The sequence below is a fragment of the Myotis nattereri genome (assembly GCF_964212035.1).
Source record: "Myotis nattereri genome assembly, chromosome: 2".
Classification (NCBI taxonomy): domain Eukaryota; kingdom Metazoa; phylum Chordata; class Mammalia; order Chiroptera; family Vespertilionidae; genus Myotis; species Myotis nattereri.
Genome location: NC_138076.1, coordinates 93,101,033 through 93,119,876, shown reverse-complemented (window position 1 = coordinate 93,119,876; position 18,844 = coordinate 93,101,033). Strand labels below are relative to the sequence as shown.

General features: G+C 43.7%; 1 protein-coding gene across 1 annotated transcript in view; it reads left to right on the top strand.

Moving 5' to 3' along the window:
• Window positions 1–18,844, top strand: part of COG6 (component of oligomeric golgi complex 6) — a 118,805-nt gene that overhangs the window by 44,912 nt on the left and 55,049 nt on the right. The window contains exon 13 of the mRNA XM_081083000.1: window positions 9,292–9,409. Coding sequence (XP_080939126.1) covers window positions 9,292–9,409 — 118 coding nt within the window. The remainder of the gene's footprint in view (window positions 1–9,291; window positions 9,410–18,844) is intronic.

The window sequence follows — 18,844 nt, the reverse complement described above, 5'->3', positions numbered from 1 at the left end:
CTTTATGTGGTTTTGGAATTAGGGTAATGCTGGCCTCATAGAAAGAGTTTGGAAGTGTTCCTTCTTCTTGAATTTTTTAGAATAGTTTCAGTAGAGGTATTACTTGTTTAAATATTTGGTAAAACTCTCCTGTGAGTCCCTCTGAACCAGGGCTTTTGTTTGCTGGGAGTTTTTTTATTTTATTTTATTTATTTTTATTACTGCTTCAATTTCATTAGCAGTCATTGGTATATTCAGATTTTCTGATTCTTCCTGAATGAGTTTTGGAAGGTTGTATTTTTCTAGGAATATGTCCATTTTGTCAAACTTGTCCCATTTGTTGGAATAAAGTCTTTCATAGTATTTTATTACAATCCTTTGTTTTTCTCTGTGGGGTTACTTGTAACTTTACCTCTTTCGTTTCTGATTTTGTTTATTTGGGTCCTCTCTTTTTGTTTCTTGTTGAGCCTGGCTAGAGGACCATCAATTTTGTTTATCCTTTTGAAGAAGCAGCTCTTGGTTTTATTGATCTTTTGTATTTTTTTTTGGTCTCTATGTCATTTATTTCTGCTCTGATCTTTATTATCTCCTTCCTTCTGCTCGTTCTGGGCTTTTCTTATTGCTCTCTTTCTAGTTCTTTAAGTTTCAGGGTGAGATAACTTATGACCAGTTTTTTATGAGGTAGGCCTGTAGTGCCATGAACTTCCTTCTCAGGATTGCTTTCACTGTTTCCCATAGGTTTTGGATTGTTGTGTGTTCATTTTCATTTGTTTCCAGGATGTTTTTTATTTCTTCTTTGATCTCTTTGGTAACCCACTCATTGTTTAATAGCATGCTACTGAGACTCCATGTATTTGATTGTTTTTGAGTGTTTTTATTGCAGCTGATTTCTAATTTCATGCCATTTTTGTCTAAGAAGATGCTTGGTATGATTTCAATCTTCTTGAATTTGTAAAGACTTAGCTTGTGTCCTAACATGTGGTCTATTTTTGAAAATGTTCCATGTGTACTTGAGAATAATGTATTTTCTGTAGCTTTGGGGTGGAATGTTCTGAAGATGTTAATTATTTCCAACTGTTCTAGAGTGTCATTTAGGATTGCTGTTTCCTTGTTGATTTTTTTTGTCTAGAAGATTTATCCAGTGATGTCAACGGGCTATTACAGTCCGCTACTCTGATTGTATTTCTGTCAATCGCTCCTTTGATATCCTTCAGGAGTTTTTATATATATTAAGATGCTCCTGTATTGGGTGCATATATGTTTATGAGAGTTAGAGGCTCTTATTGTATTGATTCCTTTAGTATTATGAAGTGACCTTCCTTATATCTTGTTATGGCCTTCAATTTGAGGCCTATTTTCTCAGATACAAGTATTGCTACTCCAGCATTTTTTTCATTTCTACTTGCCTGGAAAATTGTTTTCTATCCATTCACTTTCAGTCTGTGTGTGTCCTTTGTTGTAAGGTGTATTTCTTGTAGACAACATATATATGGGTAATGTTTTCTTATCATTCAGCTACCCTATGTCTTTTGATTGGAGCATTGAATCCATTTACGTTTAAGGTTATTGTTTACTAGACGCCTGGTGCACGAAATTCATGCACTCGGGGGAGGAGGGTCCCTCAGCCTGGCCTGTGCCCTCTGGCAGTCCTGGAGCCATTGGGGGATGTCTGACTGATGGCTTAGGCCCTGTGGAGCAAGCCTAAGCCAGCAGTTGGACATCCTTAACACTGCCGCAGAGGCGGGAAAGGCTCCTGCCACTGCGCTCACCAGCTGTGAGCCGGCTTCTGGCTGTGTGGTGCTCCCCCTGTGTGAGGGTACTGACCACCAGGGAGCAGCTCCTGCATTGAGTATCTGCCCCCTGGTAGTCAGTGCGCATCATAGCAACCGGTTATTCCACTGTTTGGTCGATTTGCATATTAGCCTTTTATTATATAGGATAGGTTCATGTTTGTTGCCATTTTTATTCTTTACTAGGGGCCCGGTGCATGAAATTCGTGCACTGGGTGGGGGGGGGGGAGAGTGTCCCTCAGCCCAGCCTGCCCCCTCTCACATACTGGGAGCCCTCAGGCGTTGACCCCCATCACCCTCCGATCGCCTAATCGGCCCCTTGCCCAGGCCTGACGCCTCCGCCAGAGGTGTCAGGCTTGGACAGGGGACCCCCATCTCCCCCGGATCACTGGCTCTGGCCCCCGCCCAGGACTGAGGCCTCTGGCCCAGGAATCATGCCTGGGCAGGGGACCCCCATCTCCCTCTGATCGCTTGCTCCACCCCCCGCCCAAGCCTGACGCCTCTGACCCAGGCTTCAGGCCTGGGCAAGGGGACCATCATATCCCCCCAATCCCCGGCTCCGCCCCCCACCCAGGCCTGATGCCTCAGCCAGAGGAGTTGACCCTGATCATCCTCTGATCACCAATCACCGGATTGGCCCCTAGACCAGGACTGAGGCCTCCGGCAGAGGTGTCAGGCCTGGGCAGGGGACCCCCAGCTCCCCACGGGGCCGCCTTTGCCCTGCCCCCCAGCTCTTAGCTCCCCCCTGGGTTTCCGATCACTGTCAGTGGCAGGGGGCTTCTTCCTGCTTTCCCTTTCGCCTCCCTGCATTGTGCCTACATATGCAAATTAGCCGCCATCTTGTTGGCAGTTAACTGCCAATCTTAGTTGGCAGTTAACTGCCAATCTTAGTTGGCAGTTAACTGCCAATCTTAGTTGGCAGTTAATTTGCATATCGCCCTGATTAGCCAATGAAAACGGTATCACCGTACACCAATTACCATTTTTCTCTTTTATTAGTGTAGATGCCTGTATTTCTTCTTCCCTTTCTATTTCTTCTTTTTACAACAGTTCCTTTAGCATTTCTTGCATTGCTGGCTCAGTGGTAATAAACCTCCTTAGCCTTTTATTTCTGTGAAGCTCCTGATTTCCCCTTCAATTTTGAATGATAGCCTTGCTGGGTATAGTATTCTTGGATTCAGGCCCTTGCTTTGCATCACTTTGTATACTTCATTCTATTCCCTTTTGGCCTGGTGTGTTTCTGTTGAGAAGTCACTTGATAGTCTAATGTGAAATCCCTTGTAGGTAATTTTCTGTCTCGCTTTGGCAGCCTTTAAGATTCTTACTTTCTCATTGACATTTGCCAGTTCAATTACAATGTGTCTTGGTGTCAGTTGTTTTGGGTTCATCTTGTTTGGGATTCTCTGTGCTTCTTGGACTTCTGTGATTCTTTTTCTTCCCAAAGTCAGGGAATTTTTCTGTTATTATTTCTTCAAATAGGTTTTCTATTCCTTGCTCAGCTTCCTCTCCTTCTGACACTCCTATTATGTGGGTGTTGTTTTGTATTGTCCCAAAGCTCCTTTAGACTCTCCTCCTGATGTTTAATTATTTTTTCCAGTTGCTGTTCTGCTTAGGTGTTCTTCCAACTTCTAACTTGCTGATTTGGTCCTCAGCTTCTTCTAGTCTACTGTTGAAACCTTCCATTGTGTTCTTTATTGCAGCTATGTCATTCTTCATTTCCCTTTGATTTTTACACATGCTGGTGAATTTCTTATCCAGATGTTTGAGCATCCTTATAATCATTATTCTGAATCTTTCTCTGACAAATTGCTTGCCTCCATTTCATTTAGTTCCCTTTCTGGTGATTCCTCCTTTTCTTTCACTTGGGCATTGTTTCTTTGTCTCCCTCTTTTTTGCTGTTCCTTTGTAATTACTTCTATGTACTAAATCAGATTGCTATGCCACTCAGATTTTTAAAATGGGTATTATGTAGCAAATTTTTGTGGGACCCAGTGGCCCAGTATCTCAGGTCTCCTGGGCTGGATGTTCTAGGGAGGTCCCTTATTTGAGATATTTGGGTTCTCCTGATGTAGTTGGGTCTTTAATGTTATTGTCCCTTTCTTGGATGAAGTCTCCTCTCAGGGTGTCGGATTATGTGGAACAGTCCCTACCATGTCATGCCAAGCTTACAGAGCAGCACAAAATACAACATTAAAAGACACAACACAGATGGAACAGAACACGAATGTACACAAGACACCTATGACCCCAATAAAAGTGACCACCAGAGAGAAGAGAATGAGGAAAGTGAGCAAGAATAATAGCGGGAAATTAAAAAAAAAAAGAAATGTGGGGAGAAAACACAACAAAACAAACAAATAAACCTAAAAGCACTAACAAAAAACACCCAGAGAAAAGGGCGGGGCAGAATCTGTTTATGCAGAGCTTAAATAAAGAAAATTAGGTTAAGGATTTGGATGAGTAGAGGAAGGATCATGGTTTAGAATAGAGGAAGGAGAAATGAGAAGTAAAGATGAAAAGATTTAAAAAAATTTTTTAAAGGAGAATAGAGGAGAGAGAAGATAGGACTAAATTTAGGAAGTGAAACAAGTTAAAAAAATAGAAGAAGAAAAGAACAAGAGAAAAGAAAAAATTGTGTAGTTAAGAAATAGCTAAGAGAAGCGCAAATGGAGTAGGAGCAGGGAAGAGGCAATTAGATATATGACTAAATCAACAGAGATTAGAATAATGACACATCAATAAAGCAAATAAAGAAGATCAATGTTTTTAAATGGGAAAAAAGAAAGAGAAATAGTAAAACAGGAAAAGGAGAAGCAAAATGGGAGTAAAGAATGAGAGAAGAGAGGAAGAAAGAGGTGCAAAAAATAATATTAAAAAAGTAATAAAAAATAAAAATAAATAAAAAATACAAAGTGAAGTGTTGTTCACTTCAGCTGAGTTTTAATGCTCCCTGGGAACTGGTTTAGGACCACACTCTTCTGTTCTGTCTGCTAATTCTGGACTTTCTGTTAGGTACTTAGGTGCTGGCTGGCCACTGTCAGGCTTTTAGCACCTTACTTGAAGCTCCAAGTGGTCCGCAGGTCCTCTGCTTATGTCAGTCTCTGTAGACCTTGGCTATAAGCAGGTAGGGCCATTCTGCCCTCTTTTCCTATGTGCCAGCTGTCAGTTTTAATCACTCAAGCATCTGTTTCTGACTGGGTTTTAGGTGTAGTTGGTGCTGTTTCGCTTTCAGGGTTTAAGATAGGTATTTTTTCCTGACCCAGAGCTACTCCTTCGTGAGTGGCCCAAAATATTACCCTGCCCTTGGTTGGTCAGGAATCATTGGTTGGTAAGGAGACCACTGGGGTTGGCTGGAAACCTGGAGTTTTTATCGGTCTGGTTCCCAGAGTAGCAGGGCTGAAGGCTCCTCTTCCAATGCAGTCACTAAGGGCTCCTATTCAGACCTGTAGACTTGGCTTTTGCCTTTGTTTCCTTCTCTAAAGCTTGGAATGAAGGGTGTGGCAGGCTATGTCACCTGAGGCTACTGGGAGGGGCCAGCTTCTCTGGGGGAAAATGGCTGCTTAAGTTTGGATGCTTAAGACCAGATGCAGGGCCCCTGGCCAATGTCTCCCTGCCCTGCTTCCCTCCTCAGCCTCCCCACAGGCACCTCGAGTCTGTGCCTGCCTCTGTGAGCTCCAACCTCAGGTGAGTGTTTGCAATTGAAAAGTCCTATGTTCTTGGATTAGAGAGGAAAAACAAGACAAAACAAACCAAAAACAAGAAGGAAACCACGGTTTTCTCTCCACAGCACCGTGCTGTTTCCCCTCATGGCATCATGGTAGCAAGCAACTCTGTTGCTTCTTTACACAGTTGACTGTTAAGCCTGTTGCCAAGGGATGCAGGTGTGGTGCTTAGCCTGGGCAGGGCTTCTATTTTCCTGAGGGAGCTGGCACTCCCGTAATGCAGCTTCTTCCTCTACCTCTCGGCCTGCCAGCCCTCTCAAACCCATGTCCTGTTCTTCCTACTGGTCTCTAGGTGTTTTCTGCCCTTCCTTTTTGGCTTGTCTCCTCAGCTGTGCTTAGTTTGTTAATTCCAGTTGGTTTTTTTCTGATTTAGTTATATTTCCGCCTGTCCCCTGGATGAGGTGCATGACATGTCTGCCTATTTGGTCGCCATTTTTTCTCCAAGGGTTTTAGATTTTTATACTGAGTGGGTTGGGGAAGATGTGGGAGAGTTTTGAAAGATTTGAGCTGATTTATGATTAATTTGACTCTGGGTACTCTGTGGATAATGTAATGTGGTGGGGCAAAAGGGGAACAAAGAAGGCATTTAGGAAGCAGTTTGTGATAGTCTTGGAGATGGTGAAAAGTAGTTGGTTTTGGAGATAGCCAGTTATACCCAGTAGGACACATCTGTGAATTAGATGAGATCAGCTCTGAATAGTTACATGCTTATAATGTTTATTTATTTAGTGGTTAAGAAGAGAAGAAACCCCCAAAGAAAACTGGGAAGGAATAGGCACTAAAGTTGGGGGAAAATAGGAGATAATGCAAGTTCCAAAATTTTTTTTCTCCTGTACATTAAAACTACTGAAGGATATAGATTCCATCACAATGTAGGGAAGATTTGGAATCCAGGAAACAGGGAATCCAGAATACTTTGATTGCATTTTCTTTCTGGTAAAACTTTTTCTTTCTGTAGTTAATAATTGCTTGGTTTTATACTTGCTTTTCTATGTCCTTATCACTATTTTAGACCTAAACTATTAAGTAGACTGCATTTTCTACCATATATTCAAGAACACCCAATTTACCTCCTCTCTTCTCTTCCCCACATCCCTTTCAGAGCCCCCATTCTACTTCTCCAGTCTAAACTAGTTGCTCTTTAGGCTACTGCATGGATATTACCCTGGGATTTGTCTTGTCACAAGCCTGCTCGTTCTCTTGTTTTGGATTCCCTGATTCCTTGTGTTATGGGTTAGCTCAGCGAGGTAGACCACCGACTCAGAATTTAAATTTTAAGAGCCTTTATTAAGCTGGTCAGCTGACTGCCAGCCGTGCCCTTCCCGTAAGAGCCCCACAGCTTGCAGTGCCGACTGAGAGTACAGCAAGACCTTTTATCTGCAACACTACAAAGTATTTTTTTTAAAAAAAGAAAAAACAAACTGCAAAGCGGTTCATTAGCCGTTCCTGGTACTGGCAGGGTAAAAAGTTTACATAAAATTTACGAGCAGGGTCACACCTGGCTGGGTTCAATCATAACACATTTCTTTTCTAGCGAGATAGTTAGCAATTTTCTCTCCCATGGTCCCTGCCCCTCAGCCGACTTAGTATTCTTTTTTGTCAGGCCCCTGCCCCTAGCACACTTGGTCAGCTCTGAATAGTATTTACATGCTTGTAATAATGAAACATTGAATATTTATTTACTAGAGTGCTATGATATAACAATTAGGAAGCCTGGAAAAGATGAAGTTTGATGTATTGAGGTGGAGGAGGAGCAGTGTATAAAAGAATTTAGTTCTCGTCTTCTATATCAGGGAATTTGTATGTAATACCTAACAATGAAAAATTAAATAATAGGAGTATGAGCAAATTGGGTAGAAATATGAAGTGGAATACCAGAAGATAAGGTATATAAATGCTGAATCCCTATATTGTACCCCTGAAACTAATATAATATTATAGGTCAACTGTACTTTTAAAATAAGGAAAAAGGAAAAGGGAAGGGAGGGAGGGAGAAAGGGAGGAAGGAAATAAAAAAAGAAAAGAGAAAAAGAGAGTGGTTAGAAACCATGAATTGGTATTCAGAATATGACAAGCTAGCCGCTAGATAATGATTGAGAGGTCATGATAATAAGGATTAGCCTTTGTATTTATGGCTTTAAAGAAACCAGAGTAGGCTCAATGGAAAGTGGCCTCTGAATCCAAATAAATTGAGGCAGGGAGCCTAAAGGAAAAACAAAAACAGAAAAGCATCTACAAGTAGCTGGTCTGGTTACTGATGTCTAGTGATTACTTAGTAAACGTTAGTTAATTCTAGATCTGAATAACTGCAAAATATGGCTGATAACTCAAGTTTTTTTAAAATAAATGATGTAAATATATCTTGTTCTCGCTCTAAATTTTTCACTAAAATGTCAGTTTCTTTTTGTATCCATTTAGTTTTCTTTCCTCTTCACTTGATGTATTATACTTTTAAGAGGCATACTTATTTTTTTCATATGGATAGGCATATGTGGGAATTCCAGTTTATTTTGGTGTTTAGCTTATATTTTTAACTGAGATACTTTAATTTTCAAAAAGTACTACTATTATGCTTCCCTGTTTAGGAATCTGCTTTTACTTTTCTGATTATATATTTTAAATTGATAATTTGCTTTGTCTCCATTAACTGTATAGGAATTTGTCCCAATATATTTTCATTTCAGAATATATTAAAATATATAGTATTAGTGTTTACTCTTATAGCATATGCAGTATGTCAGTTCTCAGTCAATTTGCTGTATTTTTTGCTTATTATTTACTGTCATTAATACCATTATATGTATTTTTAGCAATCTAAAACATTTTTTAGTATAGTAAGTAATATGTTATTTTGCCTGTGGAAATTATTTCCTTCGGGATTACAGTATATTTTTGCATCAACAAAACCCTTTTCCCCTAAAAACACATTTTAAAATCACTTTCAGTACACGAATTAGGAAAATCAAATTGGGAATTTTCTTATACACATGATTGTCTTATATCCTGGGAAAAATGGGAAACCCCTTTGGATAGGTCTAAAGAAATATCCTTGTAATGGCAAATTGAGAATTACAGATGGGCTGATTATTTCAAAATATCACATTACTCATAATTAGTCTAAATATATATCTGCTACTTAGGTAGCTTTATAAATTTTGAAAAAAAATGTATAATTTATAGGTGTATTACTGATATGGTATAACAATTTTAATTCAAGGAAAACTCAGTATTAATAAAATTTAAATGTTCTATCAATAGAGCTATTGATGGAATGGTTTTCCTACAATTAAAATTATATATTCTTAGATAAATAAGACATGCATTTATTTTAGTAGTGGAAAAATAGAAATACAGGTTTGCATATTATGAGTCAGTTCTAACCCACTGTTTTTTTTGAAAGAGATTGTGAAGTATTAAAAATATAGTACTTTGTTTTCATTTCTTCATTATCTAACTCAAAATGAAAAACACACACACCAAACTGTCATTTTTATGTGATACCAGAGTAATTGGTTTTAATTCACAGTTAGTGATGTAAATTTTTACATCATTATGAATCTTCTGTATAAAAACTTGTATTTTTTTCTACTTGACTTTGGGTGGTGGGCACACAATGCAATATACACTTCATGTATTATAGAAATGTACATTTGCAACCTGTATAATCCTGTTATCCAGTGTCTCCCCAATAAATGCAATAAAAGAAACTTTTATTTAAATCTAGATCTTTCTAAATAATTCAATTAAATAACTGAATTGTTTTAGTCTGTTTTGCAACCTGAAATGTTCTTTGCTTTTAGTGGCATTGTTGGAAATAGTGCTACCACATTGTTGACTACCATTGAAGAAATGCATTTGCTAAGCAAAAAAATATTCTTCAGTAGCTTGAGTCTTCATGCAAGTAAATTAATGGACAAGGTATGTTTGAAAAATGCAATTCTTAAACTATTTGAATGTATATCTTTCACATTTAATGTTTTGCTGTTTTTACACTGGTGATTTTTTTTTCATTCCATAAAATGTTTTTTTGGGTTCTTCCTATGAATAACAAAATTCATTTTGAGATGGCTTACTGGATCTGGTTTATAGCCTGTGTTCCTGGAACAGCATATCATTGAGTCATAATTGGAGATAGGATCTTAAGCCCTAGTTTCACTACCGTTTTTCTATAACCAAAATTTTGTAACTAAATCAGACTTACTGTATTTAGGTCAGGGCTAAAATGACATACAAATTACAAAACTGGAACTCTTACTTAATGTTTTTTCTAAACAGCTTATTGTATTTTTACTCTCTGATGGTCCAGCTTTGTCTTTATGAAATGTATGCTCCTTTGAGTTTAGTACTATAATTAATTATGGAAATAAACATCATAATAACCCCTCTCCCGGGAAATAAACCAAGTAAATAACAACAACAGAAACCTGAAAGAATCCTATGAGAACTTATTTTAAATTGAGCAGTGTGTTGTGATAGGACCAAAGGGAATGGGTTTATAGTGATCAATTTTTTTTTTTTTTACTTATAATTATTAAAGACTAAAATTTTTCAAGGATGCATCACAGTCACTACTGGCTCCTTCTTCTCCTTTTTTAACTATGCTGTTGTATCTAATAGCCTGGTTATATTAGGCACAGGTTTTATAACATAGTGTATGACAGTCAGTAGCAATCCAGTCTAGAGTATCTTGTCAATTTTTACATTCCTGAACGCAGAGAAACCTTAATAGGTGTTTTCTTTCTGACCCCCATGCATGACTCAAATTCTTTTGGAAAAGCAACATGAATTTGTAGAGCTGGCGTATTTATCTTACACTTTTTCCTGTTTATGTATTTCTGTTTGCACAAGAAGTTTACTAACAATTCTGGTTATGTATCTATGTTTATAGGCATTTTTATTTAGATACAATTTTAAGAAATTACTTGTATATGATAACTTTTAACATGAATAAATGTGCTAGCTGATGAGAATTCAAAATCAAACAATCAAGGTCTATTGGCATCAAATTGCTTCTCCTTTAGCAGAAAATAGTCCAATAAATTAGTGATTACTACAGAATCACATGTTTTTTTAAAGGTGTGTGTTCAAGGCCTTTTAACACATTAAGAGGAATATACCTTCATTTACTCCTTTGCAGAGAGGAGCTTTTCTGACATGTAAGAACTGAACTTTGAAGGACATGGGGGATTTAGATAGATGAAAAGGGGACTGGGTAGAGATCATCCTGAGTAGAGGAAATAAGTAGAACATGCAAGAACACAAGCTGTGAGTCACCAATAAAATTTTTTTTTCATTTAGTAAAAAAAATCACTTGGAAAATAGTATGGCATATAAATAGAAGACCAGGTTGCAAATAGGACAATTAGGGCAGTAATGAAGTAATTTTAATGGAAGTGTGTGCTCTAAGGCTTCTAGGAAGAGCCATGAAGGGATAGATTCTTGAAGGGTAAAGATAAATTTTCCAAGCTTGGTGACTGACTGAATATTAGTAAATTACAGGGAGGGGTCTAAAATAATTCCTAAGTTATTCACTTGGGAATATTGATATTAATCATAAGTATCTAGAATACAGAGGGTAAGAAAACAGTGTATGAGCATATTGGAAATATCAGAGTTAGAGAACCTAAAAAGAAAACAAAAACAATGGGAAAGAAAAAGATTTGAGCAGTTAGAAGAAAGACTTAATGAACTTGAAGATAGTTCAATGGAAATTTCAAGTCTGAGGAATGAAAAGAAAATACAGAGCCTAAGTGACCTGTGGAATACTATTTATCAGACCACCATGAGTATTGTGGAAATTCTAGAAAAAGAAGAGAGAAAGGTGAAGAGAGAATATCTGAAGAAATAATAGCTAAAAATTCCCATGTTTGATGAAAGACATGAGTAAAAATATCCAAAAGCTCAAGGAACTCTAAATAAGATGAGCTCAAAGAGACCCATCTATTTATATATATAGAAGGCTAAGTGTCCATCTGTCCAACCAGTAACTATGACATGCACTGACCACCAGGGGGCAGACCCTCAATGTAGGAGCTGCCATGACACGCATTGGCCACTTAAAAATAAATGGCACCATGCACCTGGCACCGACAAACCAACACCCGGCTTCCCCCAAGTGGGACACAGGCCCCGCCACCACACCAAAGTGACACACCACCAAATTGCAGCCAACTCTGCCAAGACCCCATTGTGCAAAATGCGGCCCACAGCCCAGCTCAGCCCAGAAACAGTGGCTGTGGGTGCCGGGGGTAATGATGTCATGTAGCATCGCCTGGCTTCCTCTCCCTAGTGACTAGCCTTCTTGCAGTTTCTTCAGCGTAAGAACCTGACTTGCTTTATAGCCAGGTGCAAACATTTTACAGTTTTACCAAATGTTTGTGAAGCGTTTTCCCGTGGCTCATCTCATTTGATCCTCACGGAAGTCCTGGAATAGGTAAATAGGAGACTCGGTAGAATCCTATTTTCTTTTCTTTTCTTTTTAAATATATATATTTTTTATTAATTTCAGAGAGGAAGAGAGGGAGAGAGAGAGAGAAACATCAATGATGAGAGAGAATTATTGATTGGCTGCCTCCTGCACACCCCCCATAGGGATTGAGCCGCACCCAGACATGTGCCCTTGACCAGAATTGAACCTGGGACCTTTCAGTCCATAGGCTGATGCTCTATCCACTGAGCCAAGCCAGCTAGGGCCCTATTTTCTTTTCATTAGCAAGATGCGAATAGTGATATTAAAATATTTATTCTAATTAATTTCCTTTCAATGTGCATGAATCTGTGCACTAGGACACTAGTATAATCATCTATATATATATAAAAAGCCAGAGACCATAACACCGTCACAACCATAATGACCTAACGACTGGTTTCTATGACACCCGCTGCGGCCAGCAAACCAGCCTGATCTGGGCTGGATCACCCCCAACACCCTGATCAGGGCGGGACCAGCCGGCCAACGCCTTGGCTGGCAGAAATTTGGGGTCCAGGGACCTTGGAGTTGCTTGGTCTCAGTCTCGGGCAGCGGCGTGGGCAAAGCTCTCCTTTGGCGGAAGTGGACCCGGGATCAGGGTGCTGGAGTTGGGGAAGAGATGAGGAGGCTTTCCTGGTGGCCACAGCAGTCCCCATGAACCACGCACAGCACTTGGGTATCTGGCCCCGGTCAGAACAGCGGCAGGAATAGGGGCCGCGGGGCACAGGGGACAGCAGCACACAGGAGCCAGGAGGTGCGAGGCCCAACGTGGGCTCTTACCCCACCCGCTGGGCCCAGCAGCACCAGCTGGTGGGCCATGAAGTGCAGCAAGGCACTGGGCCGCAGATGGGAGGGAAAGCAAGCCAGGAGGGCAAGGCCTGCGCCAGACAGAGCCCCGAGCGGCATGGGTGGGGCCGGAGCTGGAAACCCTGGAGAGGTGGGTAGGGCTGCAGCCCCACGCCTTTTCGGCCTTGGCCTTGGAATTCAGAGGTCAGCCCCACTTCAAGAGAGAGGATATGGCGGAAAGTGGTAAGGCTACAGGAGGGATAGGAAATGTTGTAGCCATCTTCGTGAAACATAGCTGCCACGGTCTTCAGTAACTATGAACAGAAAATCTTTGGTCTTGGTTCTACAGAATAGGAAGCTGAGACTAAAAGAAGGGAGCCTTCCACAACACCTCACCCACTTCTCAGACCTGACCCTGTGCAGCATTGTTTTTGTTGAAAGTGGAGGATCCAAAATGTTTTTAGATCATTGCTATTTTAGGCAGGAAAGAATTTAGCACAGGGGATTGGTGCTTGGGGAATCATCGGGAAGCTGGAGGAGTGGGTATTAGGCTGGACCTCCAGGAAAGACTCCCTGCCCAGTGGGAGGAGCTGACCCCTCAGCCACAACTGAATTCTAGGACACTCTGGCACAGCTGTGCCCGGGAAATCGGGAAACTGCTGCCCCCGCAAATGTTCTCCAGCTCCCACAAAACAGGTCACTGGGCACTGCCTCTGCCTCAACTGCCTGTACACAGCCTGGATTCCGCTGCAGAAAACCTCCACATCTCTGCAAACATGATCACCAGCAGCACACAACCCAAACTGCAGGAAGATGCCTCTGCCCCACTTCTGCTTTCAAAATATTGTGGCACGCATCCAGTCGGCAGAAATGAATTCATATCCAGAAACCTAGCTGCAAAGAAGTTTGGGCAATTTCAGACTTTCATCTAGGAATGAGATCTTGCCAATGTACCTTATGTGCCTGGTATTGATAAAAATGAGGCATGCCTGGTGGGACTCAGTGGTTGAGCATCGATCTATGAGCCAGGAGGTCACGATATGATTCCTAGTCAAATTTTGGGCTTGATCCTCAGTAGGGGCGTGCAACAGGCAGCTGATTAATGATTCTTATCATTGATGTTTCAATCTCTCCTCCCTTCCTCTGAAATAAATATATATATATTTTTAAAAATGGGGTCATGCTGTATATGTTTGTTACAATGAGTTTTTCACTTCATAGATCACTAATGTCTTTCCTGTTAAAACCATACTTAGAGAACATTATTTATGTATCATTCATTTTAATTGATCTCAGAGAGAAGAAGGGAGAGAGAGAAACATTGTTCTGTTGTTCCTGCATTCACTGGACTGGGTATTGAATCTGCAATCTGTGCATGTGCCCTGACTGGCAATTGATCCACCACTTTCTGGTGTATGGTATGATGCTATGCTGGTACCCTGACCCCAAATTCCAGCCTCCAGAACTGTGAGAAAAATACATCTCTGTTGTTTAAGCCACTCAAATTTATATTTTGTTACTTCTGTCTGAGCTGACTAATCTATCCTATCTAATAAAAGAGAAACATGGTAATTAGCATACGACCGCTACCCTTTTCATTGGCTAATCAGGGCGATATGCAAATTAACTGCCAGCCAAGATGGCGGTTAATTTGCATACTGCAGGCAGGGCGGGACAGTGCCAATGCCAGCTCACCTCTATCAGGGGCTGGCGGCAGAGGTCCCTGCCCTCATCCGGCCCTCCCATGGGGGACTCGGGCGGGCGGGTGGGACTGTGGTGATCGGCACCCGCCCGCTCTCTTCCGGGCCTCCCGCGGTGGACCTGGGGTTGGCGGGTGGGACCCTGGCAATCAGGCACCGCCCCACCCTCATCCGGCCCTCCCAGGGGGCACCCAGGGCTGGCAGGTGGGACCGCGCCCTCATCAGGCCCTCCCGCGGGGGACCCGGGGTTGGCGGGTGGGACCGTGGTGATCGGGTACCCGCCCCGGTATCCCCTGTGTGAAGGGACACAGGACGGCAGTAGCGATCGGCCGGCCAGTGCATCCTATGTGCCACCCAACCCGGGGTGGGTAGGTCGCCAGCAGCCTCCGTCAGTGCCTCAAGCCCCAGCAGCAGCAGCAGCAGCAGCAGCAGTGGCAGTAGCGGTGGCGGCAGTGCCCTTGACCTGCCCGCCCAGGTGTGAGCGGCCAGAAGCGGGCAGTGCGTTCCATCAGCCACTGCCCGCGCGTACATGCATGCAGTTGAAGTCACCGGCGCCTGGTTTCCCACAGGCCTGAGAGTCTCAGGCCTGTGGGAAAGCAGGCGCTGTGAGCTGGTGATCCCAAAGGCCTGATAGCCCGGCAGTGGAGGCGGTGTTGGGACTGGGGAGTGGTGAGTGGGCAGAACATGGCCCTGATTGGGCCAGTCGCTATGACACCCACTGTAGCCAGCACACGGCCTGATCAGGTGGTGGGGCCAGCAGCCAACTTCGCAGCCCCTCCCCGCTGCAGGCCTTCCCCTGATCAGACTCTCCCATCTACATCAAGAGCAGGGTGAACAGAGCCTGGACCCTTCCTGGCAGCCCTGAGTCCCTGGGGTTGAGAATTCTGATGGCCCTGCCCAGAGAGTAGAGGTGCCTGAGGGGCAGGGACAGGGACCACAGGCCTCCAGGGAGCACTGCAGAGTTGGTGATGAGAGGAGAGGGCCTGTGAAGGGGGAGAAGGTGAAGCCAGTGGACATCAGCCCAGAATCCAGTCCTTCCCCTCCAGAGGCAGCAGGATCTAAACCCAGAACCCCAGCCCAAATTTGAAGAGCCTGAGGAAGCTTCAGGAAGCTCTATGCAAAGCTGCACATTGAGAACGAGAGACTTCGTGAGGCCCTGACCCAGACCACGCTGCGGCTGGAGCAGCTCAAGGTAGAGCTGGAGCGTACCATGCAGAGGCAAGAGCGCTTTGCAGAGAGGCTGGCCATCCTGGAGCTGGAGAGATTTGAGTGCAGGGCCCTGGAGTGCAAGGCCGCTGAACTGGAAGAGGAGCTAAAGGGCCTGTCCAGTCTCCGAGCTGACAACCAGCGCCTCAAGGATGAGAATGTGGCCCTGATCTGCGCCATCAGCAAACTGTCCGAGTGACCCCAGAGGACTTGCCCCTGCACTCGCATTTATACAGCTGCTTTTGCCACATGCACCCCTTCCCTGTGTGAACATGAGTGACAGGGCTGTCGAGGAGTCTCTGAGAAGCCATAACCTTCCTTGAGATCTCCAGGTTAGGAGGGGAGGACAGAGCCCCCAGGAGCCAAGGGGGCCATCTGAGTCCAGGATGGAGACAGGAGGCTGAGCCAGGTAGGGGGACCAGGGCTGCAGGCAGGACCAGAAAGGAACTGGGGACCAGGAAGTGCCAAGACCAGTAGCCAGGACCAGAGTGGTCACCCAGAGGTCCCCTCTCACATGTGCTGCCACCAGTCACCCCTCCAGCCCCTGAGCAGGGATCCTAGAATGTGCCAAGCATCCTGCCGGCCTGGGCCAGGTGAGCCTGTATATAGGGTCCTTGTGCAATAGGAAGGGATGTCTTCTATTTTTTGCTGCCCCCTTCCCATCGTTGTCCCGGGCAGGGGGAGAAGGTATTTTTCAGACATAGCACAGGCACCACAAGTAAAAGTTGTGAAGTTGCAAAAAAAAAAAAAAAAGAGCAGGCCAGCTGGCCAAATACCCCCTCTCTTCCTACCACCCCCCCTCACCAGCCCCGCCCTTGATCAACCTGCCCCACCACAATAGGCCCACAGCCCCTCCCTGTGGCTGTCTGCCCCTGATTGCACCCCCCCACCCCAAGAGGGGGCAGGGCTGGGCGGCCAACGTCCTGCAGCCCCTCCCCAGGCCAGCCCCACCCCTTATCCCCCCACCCCAAGAGGGGGCAGGGCTGGCCAGCCAATCTCCTGCAGCCTCTCCCCTTGCCCAGCCCGACCCCAGATTGCCCCCCCCCCACACACCGCAATCAGGGGCAGGGCTGGCTGGCCAACCACCCATGGCTCCTCCCCCAGGCCACTGCCCTCGATCGCCACCCCCCAACCCATTTGGGGGGGTAGCTGCCCAGCCCACCAACCACAGCCCCTCCCCATGGCCAGCCCCTCCCCCAATCGGCCCCCCAACCCCAATCAGGCTGGCGAGGGGAGGCAGTTGGGAGCAATCAGGCCGGTGGCAGGGGGTAGTTGGGGGCAAACAGGCTGGCAGGGGAGGCAGTTGGGGGGATCAGGGCAGCAGTTAGGGGTGGTGAGGCTGGCAAACAGAGTGGTTAGGGGCAATCAGGCAGGCAGGCAGGCAGGTGAGTGGTTGAGAGCCAGTGGTCCTGAATTGCGACTACTGGTGCAGGATCAGGCCTAAACCGGCAGTCTGACATCCCCCAAGGAGTGCCAGATTGAAGAGGGTGCAGGCCAGGCTGAGGGACCCCCTCCCCCCAGTGCACGAATTTTGTGCACCGGGCCTCTAGTCTATACTAATAAAAGGGTAATATGCTAATTAGACCAGGTCAACCAGACATCTTCCAGTTGACCTACTGGACAAAGCCATGGTGGCGGGGGCCGAGGTAGAGGCGGTTAGGGTCGATCAGGTCAGCAGGGGAGCAGTTAGGGGTGATCAGGCCATCAGGGGAGAGCAGTTAGGGCAATCAGGCAGGCAGGCAGGTGAGCAGTTAGGAGCCAGCAGTCCCAGATTGCGAGAGGAATGTCCGACTGCCGGTTTACGCCCAATCCCACAGGGATCAGGCCTAAACCAGCAGTCGGACATCCCCCCAGGGGTCCTGGATTGGAGAGGGTGCAGGCTGGGCTGAGGGAACCCCCCCCCCCCCTGCATGAATTTCGTACACTGGGCCACTAGTAATCACTTAATTTGAAAGCCAAAGATAAAGAATCTTGCAAGCAGCAAGAGAGAAATGATTTGTCATATAAAATTATCAGAAGGTTTCTCTTCAAACTTAGGAGGCCAAAAAACAATGGCAGATATATTCAGAGTGCTCAAGGGGGTTGGGGGAAACACATGTCAACCAAGAATTCTGTATCTGGCAAAACTGTCCTTCAGGAGTGGAAAAAAATTATGACATTTCCAGACAGGCAAATGCTGAGAGAGTACATTGCTTCAAGGCCTGCCATGCAATAACTGTGAAAGGATGGTAGACAACAACTCAAGCTAAATGAAGAAATAAACATCTCAATAAAGGGAAATACACAGGCAATTAAAAGATAGTATTGTATTAAAGATTTGTAACTCCACTTTTTGTTTTCTATGTGATTTAAAAGACTGATATATAATTTTAAAAATATTAGTCTGAAAGCTAGTATTGTTGTAACTGGTTTGTAATTTCATATTTTGTCTTCTACAGAATTTAACAGATTAATGCATTTAAAAGTATTAGTTCATATTTGTGGACACACAGTGTAAAAAGATGCAATTTTGTGACATCAGCAACCAACAATGGCAGGGACATAGCTATAAAGGAGCAGAGTTTTTGTATGTTATCGAAGTTAACATACCATTAAAACATTTATAAATTCTAATTAGAGTGTTATGACTTTACGATGTTAATGAAATCCCCATAATAACCACAAATAGCTAAAGGATATAGATAAAAGGAAATGAGAAAAGAATTTAATTTAGTACAAAAAATCAACTTAGAAGATAGTAATGCAAGAAGTTAGGGACAGGCCCTGACCGGTTTGGCTCAGTGGATAGAGCGTCGGCCTGTGAACTCAAGGGTCCCAAGTTCGATTCTGGTCAAGGCCATGTACCTTGGTTGCGGGCACATACCCAGTGGGGAGTGTGCAGAAGGCAGCTGATCGATGTTTCTCTCTCATTGATGTTTCTAACTCTCTATCCCTCTCCCTTCCTCTCTATATAATATCAATAAAAATATATTTAAAAAAGGAAGTTAGGGACAGAAAAGACTATGAAGTATACAGAAGATAAATAGTAAATGACAAAGTAAGGCTCTCCTTATCAGTACTTATTTTAAATGTAAATGGATTAAACTCTCCTATAAAAAACAGATTTCTATACAGCAAGAAGATACAATAATTAAAACATTTATATGCCTTTAACAGACCAGAAAAATATGTGAAGCAAGAATTGACAAAATT